Here is a 7,825-nt window from a genome sequence, read left to right as displayed (position 1 = left end):
GACTCAAAATGTGCTCATGTCATTTAGGGCTTCAGAGGGACATAAGTCTGCTGACCAGGTAAGTCTCAATTGCTTGGTGACCAAGTGTTGCCATTGAAAGTATATTGCAGGCCCCGGCCACGGTTCCAGTCTTATCCACTGGCCAGCTTCTGGGTCCCTTGTCATACGTGAACAGCCCCCCTGGGCATACCCGGTCAAACCGCGTGATGAGCCCCCTTCCCAGGGAGACCAAGCTTTCTGCCCTGGATTGATTTGATGGGCATCTTGTAGGTTGGGCTCCTATGACTGACTGACCAGGCAGCTCTGACCTGGCATAGGACTGCAGAGCTGCGGGTAGCCAAAATGGTGGCCGAACAAGCCACTTAGAATTAGCAGACCCACAGGAGACGCTCAGGACCCTTCCAAGGGACTCCCGTGAAATACAACCTGTTAGGAGTGCTTCTTGCTTCTTCGGCCTTGTATTCTGTGCTAAGAACTGCCTTCCAGGGTCCACAGACCCACAGTTTTCTCTAACCGAATGCAAACCTTGTCTAGGTAGCCTGGTGAAGGTAGAAGCACCTTGCCGTTGTGCGGGACCAAACTCGTGTTCAGGAAATGGAGCCTATTTGTTTTGCTTTTCTCATTCACCAGCAAGGGAGCCTGTATTGCACATTGAAGGCCAATTTTTGGCAACTGTCAAGGCTGTTTTTCTTGCAGTCTTTGTATTTCCTGCTGATCTGTTTTCTTCCTTCCCCTAGGGACTGTGCACAGAGTTGTAACACAGTCGGGGAGGAGAGGTGGCATTTCGGTATCCATGTTGGGGGATCTTAGTCCCACAGAGCTGGTAAATTAAGACTGGGGTTTTATCTCTAGTCTTCACAATGAGAACTGTCTAATGTTGGACCATTGTTGGCCTGGGCCTGGGAAATTTTGAAGGCTTTACTGGAAAACTAGAACAGTAATAGACCGTCTGCTTCTCCTCTCTGAACACACTCATTCTATTAAATGTCTTTCACATTGAGTCTGCTCCCTTTCCTATAAGGCAGAGGTAGTGTCCTGTTTTAGAGCATGCACCTCTTAAAGGGACCCTGGGTACCCCCTTGGTCATGTGCTAACAAAACATCTTTTTTGACATTCAGAGTTTTACTGTGAAAGAATTGACATATATCCTGACATTTAGTCCATAGGTCTTTGGACTCTGTGTTTAAGCGGAAACTCTAGCACTTATATATTTAAGGAAGCTAAAGAGAATCATACACTTCTATTGTTGCAAAGACTTTAGCTCTTATTCAATTCCTGACCTTTAAAAAAAAAACTGAAATGCACAACAAATACGGGACACATGAAAACCATAAGCACAGATCATTACTAGCAGAGTAGGTGTTTCCTAAAAATATATCCAGTGAATTTTCTACTATGTTACATGGTTCGTTCGTAGTGAAGGATTGGTTGGCTTTAGCAAAATAGGGTCGGTCCACCTTTTGTTGTGAATTTGTGAGTTTTTAGTTTTTTAGATTGTTATTTTTTGCTTCGGTAACATTTAACAACACTCTGTGACTTAGGTCAGGGCCACGCCTCCTGAGATGGATATTACCACACCAAGCCAACTCCCCAGTCCTCATCATCCTCCACCACTGTCCATGGGGGCCCTTTCTCCCTTATTTACCACCCCCCACCCTCCACCTTGGGCACCCTCAATTCTACGGTCAGATTTCTAGAGTTTGTTTTGGTTGCTGTAGTTAGGTTCCTTTATATACTGTAAGTGAAATCATCTGGCATTTGTCTTTTTAGAGCCTTAAACAAGTCATTCTCTATGGCTGCATGCCTCACTATTATCCTTGCAGTCAGAGCTTGTCAGCCCTCTCCCGAGGCTGTAACATGAATCTCTCACTTGTAGAAACTAACAGAGGTGGTATTTGAATCCAGGCAAAGCATCTGGTTGGGATCTCAGGTTTTCTTTGAGTCACCAAGTTACAAGAACCAAGACAGTTTTCCAAGAGTCCACACTAAAGCAAGTGTGATAAATATTGGTTCTGGTCAGCCAGACCACTGTTCTCTCGGCAACCTAAAAGTCAGTCAAGAAACTGATGAACTGACTACATGGGAATGACAAAAAAGTTCAATTTCATTTCTAAGACCTCTCTTGATTCTACTTAGTAAGAGTGAATAGAGGAACATATGGTTAAGGAAGTTAACCTCTAAACTTCACTTTCTTTTACTAAGGTCCCTCCCCCTTGTTAAGTGCCTGGCTGAAGATGCTCTTGGCAGCATCCAGTGTTGTGTTCACTGGACCTGTGCCCTCGGGCACTGGAGAGGGGCAGGCAGAATCCGTGGGGTGCTGAAGACACTCTCTCCCTCAGTAGGTCCAACCAAGGCCTCACAGGACAGCAGTGGCCAGGCCTAGCCACACCACAGACCAGGCAGTGCTGGAGGAGACAGCTTGTCACAGGAGTTCCTGCGGGCTGGCCCACCAACCTTGGACCTACTGCCCCTAGGGCTTTTCCTACCTGATTTCCTTCTCCAACTTTCCTGTTTTGGGTGTTGTACCTGTAACTTGAATACTTCTTCTCTTCCCCATGTTTCTTAGGTGTTACTCCCAATAAACTGCTTGAATTTCTAAGTCCATCCTGCTTCCTGGATAACCCACATTCACACAATGAACTAACACCCTTTAATAAACCACTTTTATCTTTGGCACAATCCAGTTGTTTTAGGGGAACACAGTCTAAGGATCCTGTCTGAATTAATAGTTTACCTCGTGTTCTCTTCACAGCTTGTTGATGGGCAAATCTGTGTAGCTGTAGTGTTCTTGGACCAGGTGTAGACACTTGAACAAAGCTGAGTCAGCTCAGGCTCTTCCTGAAGAGCCTTGGGAAATTCCCAAGAGCCTTTAAAATCCCAATTTAAGTAAGATACAAACCATGTTTATATGATTTTTGAGAACCAGAGCTATAAATTTATGTTGCTTGTTGACGCCAGAATGGGTGCCATGGTGGTGATTTCAGATCACATGTGCAAGTTATGTGGAAAGAGAAGCTGAAAGACTTAGGAGGAAGAGCATCTGTCACAGCCCTGAGCCACATGGAAACCCCTAGCACTTAGTGTTCTAAGTAGCTGAATCTGCACCTACCTGCCGAAAGGTGGGTCGACTATGACTCTGTAGGCCTGTCCAGGTGTCCTCACTCCTCAGAGGCCTGTTCCCACAAATACCATTCGTCATGTTCTTTTTCTACTCTATTACCTGCTCCTAAGGCCTCCTCACACTTCTCCCCAAGTCCAGTCCCTCTGCCTTCGAATGATCCTTCTACATTGACCTTGCCAAATCCAGCAAGGATTCAGTTCCTCTTCTGCCTCTCTGAATTTGTAGAAAAGTCTTATGTCTCCCTTGTGTCCACTGGTAATAGAACTCCCCAGTCAGACACTGGGTGCTTGTGTTGCGACTCTTTCATTTACAAACACCTCCACAGATCCAACCTCAACTATTCCCCACTCACCCATCTCCATGCCTGGAATGAGTTTCCTCACTCAGGGGAGGTCTGCCAGAATTTCCCATATCTTCAAAACCAAATTCACACTAAGCTCGGCTTGTCTAGATCTTCTACCGACACTCATGACATGGATTTGTCCTTGGGTCTTTCTTCCAGGTGCTCTGAGGCTGACCAGTGAAGACAAAGTCTGACAGGCGTAGGCTTGAACCATGCCCTTCCTCTTTCTGTGGCCACTGCTGGGTTACTTACTATCCTTAATCCCCAGTTTCTCCAAATGGCAGATTTAATAAATACCCTCTTCTAGAACTGTGGGGAAAATAAGAAGGGAGAGCACACACAGGAAGCATCTGACACCCACAGTTGTTTACAGATTCGGTTGTATGTGTATCAGGTCCAAATTACTTAATTTAGTTTGGAGCTGCCTGTGGTAATAAAACATGTAGTATTTTTAACTTTTTTCTTTTTTATGACAGGCCATAGAATATAAATGCAAACATTTGAATATTTTTCTGGAAGCAAAAGAAAATTGCTACTATAATTATTTTTCCTAGAAATGGAATGTGTGGGAGGAAAGGATAAAGTAGAGAGAAAGAGAAATGGAAGAAGTAAGAAAAGGAGAAAGAAAGAGGGAGAGAAAGAAGGGAGACAGAAAGATTGAATGCTTTTCTGTGAGAAGTCGAAGGCTATTCAACTGAAAACAGAAGTGTTTCCAAAACACTGTTTATAAAGCCTGCTTCCTTCAGATTTCAAAATAATACAAACGCAGGTCCATCTATGAATCAAGTAAGTGTTTCCCACCTCCTCCCAGGCTCTTCCCACGAGCTTTCTGGAGCGACCTGCTCAGAGGAGACTAGAGATGAATCTCAGCAGCTGCCTGTTTTCTTAACAGGCTTGGATGGGAGTTGTAAAGCCTGGCTCCAGAGACCCGACTGAGCACTGACTCGCCAAAGGCCTCACAACTTTGCGCTGAGCAGCGCTGGCAGCCAAATTGGGCCTTGGCTTCCCTCCGCCGAAGAGTTATCCTAAATCACCACAGCAAAGGAAGCGGGGAGGTTCTGTTCTGATCATACCAGTGAAGTTGGCTAAATGCTGTCATTTTCTACCCACAGTGAAAACAGCAACCATCAGTGTGAGAAAAATATCCCAGGGCCCAAGTTCTACATGATGTTTCTAAGTTGGTTTCCTTTCTGGGATGCTGAAGACTTTCCCCAGAAGAACCTGCACTACTTTTAATCTGCCACAGAGCTTGGCTTAGCATCAGTCAACCTAAGAAAATCTAAGAACATCGAAATGCATTCATCCCCAGAGAATCGGACCTCAGTAATATATTCGTTCTTAGTGTTTTTGGCTAAGTAGACCCATGTCACTAGCTTAATTGGTGGCAGGTTATTTTCCAGATGTCAAATAATCTTTTCCTATTTAAGAGTCAGAAATAAAAACATTCACTCAACAAGGAATTGAATAATTTGGAACACGGACAACTTAAGTATTTATTTGAAAAACAATTTTCCATTTAAGTAAAATGGCAAATCAGCTATTGTAGCTTCTTTTTGCTAATTCTGACTAGTACTCACAGTCACTTTTATTCCTCATAGTCAAAGATACCACTGCAGAAAAGTATTTCACAAAGTATTTAGAAAAAATATATACAGCCTATTTGATAGAAAGTTAATTAAAATAACAAAGTCGGGAGACACAAAGCTAAGAAACAAGCTGAGACTTATAAACACAAATAAATAAATATGTACAGGCGAGTCTGTGCCACAATAGATAAAGAAGCTTTAAATGCATGTGATGGTGACGGGCCTGGAAAATACTGCAGGAGCCTGGACAGCACAAAGTTGTTCAAAAAGAGGGCAAGAACCCAGAGAGTCTGAATTGATATTACCCTTGAAGTTAGGTTAAGTTGAATTTTGGCTCCCCAGATAAGTTCCTGTCACCCTCTGCTGAGGGGCTAAGTGAAGGTGAGATCTGCATGCTTAGAACTTCGAGCGGATTCAGCTCAGACTTCTAAACCCATTCACAAATGTTTCTATTCCCCTATTTTTTCATTTTCCTTAACGGGTTCTCAAAAATGTCTAAAGGGGAGCTGATATTGTTATCAAATATTTAAAAAAAAAAGTTTTCCCACATCTGCATGAATATGAGTAGAAATCAATGCCTTTTTTGCAACTTGTATCTTAAGTACTATTAACTAAACAAGCACAATGGGCAGAAATCTCACAGTGGAAAGCTAATTAAATTCTATCATAAATCTCTAAGGTTTGGGGGTAAAGTATATGACAATTCAGTGACTCTTTAAAATTAACGTTCATCTCTATGTAACTGCTGCCAGAATAAGCAACCTGTTAGTAAAGCCCTACAGAAAAGGTCTTGGCTCTATCAGTGAATCTTAGTGAACTGTAGATTTCATTTCCTTCCCTACTACCCACGCCTCTACTCTGGGAAAGCCACTGCATTCGGGCAGCTGTAAGATGGGACGGAAATTCAGTGTTGAATCACCAATTCCAGTCTGGCAAACAGCTTCATGGTTGAAGATGGCAAAAGGCAAGTAGCCCATTGGCTGGTGTAGACCAGAAGGCCCTCCCAGGTCTCATACCTTTATTCTGCACAGTTGTGTGGGGGAAGGAGAGAATGGGGTGGGGGCTGGTGGAGAAAAGCCCCAGGCACTCAGCATGGACCTTGACCACCTTGACCTTCAAGCAGACAGGCTCTGCCAGCAAGTCTCATGTTCTATTCACTTACCTGCTACTTCCCCCACCAGATACACCCCAGATAATCCAGAGCAAATGTAAAGGTAAAACACAAACTAAAATTGATTTCTAAGAATCTGAATATGACACCAGCATTTAAGAACAATGAAAATGCAGCTTCCCACTTATGAGTCAGAATAGTTTAAAAGTTAGGTAAGCTGCTTAATATTATGCACAGTGTATATGCAGCAACCTCGTCCATGAATCACACACCGTCTACCCTGCCAGACTTCCTCTGGTTCTTATAATCAGAGGAGTTATACACAAATAAATTTCAGACTAGCATTTGTAGGCCCAGTGTTTATAAATTATAAATGATTATGGTAAGTTAGCCACATGTCTCAGTTTATATCCCTTGGAACAAAACTCTTGAAAGAGAAAGAGGTTGTTTCATTTGTGCAACTAGAAATGTCTCACTGTCTCTAGAGCACAGACAGGACCATGGAACCTCACTGGTTATACTTCCTACAGGGATTGCCAACTGCCTGTCTACGGAAGGGCAAGGCAGAGACACCACATGCCGAGTGGAAATTCTCACTCCTCCCATGAGCCTGTGGGTTCAATATACGGCAGAAGAAAAAAGTAGAATTGTAAGAGATTCATCTTCAACTCCTGGGTGGTCTACATTACAGGAATGCAGCACTAAACTTGATTCAAATGTATGGGATTAAATTAAAATTAATGACGATACTTAATTAAGCCTTGTGTCTTGACTCCACCAAGCAAAAGAACAGACATTTATATGGCTTTATATAAATAGGACAATATTTTGGAATTTTTTGATTTCTCCAGCATGTGATGCTCTTGAAGATTTAAACATTTAATATAATCATCTTTAGGTCAGACATTACACTTTTTTTCATATTCATATTTGATATTTCATGGAGAAAACAGAAAATAGTATTGCTTTCATAGAAACTGATACTGGGATCTGTGGGCATCAACATGGTTATTAGGATGCCTCTGACTTTTGACAAAGAGGATGAAGCACATGGCCACGTCCAAAGCTAACTATTAAGTAGTCTATGAAGAAGCCCCTGAAGAATGACTTATCCTTAGTTCTCTTAGTCTTGTCCTCTAATTTTAATGTCACTGCCCTCTCCAGAGTTGTGGGCAGGTTTGATTCAACTTCATTTAAAAAATCGTATCTCCTGCAGCTGCTAAGTCCCACTGTTCTCAGCACTGATATTCTAGTGATAAGGGCACCTCCACAGGAAAGAAATGCACTGAAAAGACAGATTTTGAACTTCACAAAGTCTCCTTAAAAAAATACATTGCACATAATATATGCAGTTACCAAGGGAATCACATATTTACAACTGCTAGTTGCAGTTTTCACTGCCTGGAGATCTTCACATTTCTGATTCCTTTTTCTTATATTAAAGACATTAAAACTTTGTGCTGTGGCTGAAAGTATCTGACATGATAATATTTTTATAGAAGTTATCTGAATGAGCACTGCAGTAACCCTTAACCTTATCAATGACCTCGTGGTCAGGGATGACTGATATCTGTTCTTCATCAGCTTCAGCTTCATCAGCATGGGTCAGTTTGGAAGAGGACTTGTCCATGGAAGTACTGTCTGCAAAAAAAAAAAGATATAAA

At 42.5% G+C, this 7,825-nt stretch overlaps 1 protein-coding gene across 4 annotated transcripts in view; it reads right to left on the bottom strand.

Moving 5' to 3' along the window:
- Positions 1–4,936: 4,936 nt before the first annotated feature.
- ADGRG6 (adhesion G protein-coupled receptor G6) overlaps positions 4,937–7,825 on the bottom strand; it is a 128,987-nt gene continuing 126,098 nt past the window's right edge. For 3 of the 4 annotated variants that reach the window (XM_004673903.2, XM_012723107.1, XM_012723109.1), the window contains exon 24: positions 4,937–7,802. In XM_004673903.2, the coding sequence (XP_004673960.2) occupies positions 7,609–7,802 (194 nt within the window). In that variant the 3' untranslated portion in view covers positions 4,937–7,608. The remainder of the gene's footprint in view (positions 7,803–7,825) is intronic. The other variant, XM_012723111.1, reaches the window with a different exon arrangement.

This window comes from Condylura cristata, unplaced genomic scaffold, assembly GCF_000260355.1.
Source record: "Condylura cristata isolate star-nosed mole 26May11 unplaced genomic scaffold, ConCri1.0 scaffold00001, whole genome shotgun sequence".
Taxonomy (NCBI): domain Eukaryota; kingdom Metazoa; phylum Chordata; class Mammalia; order Eulipotyphla; family Talpidae; genus Condylura; species Condylura cristata.
This window is presented reverse-complemented; position numbering and strand designations above follow the sequence as displayed.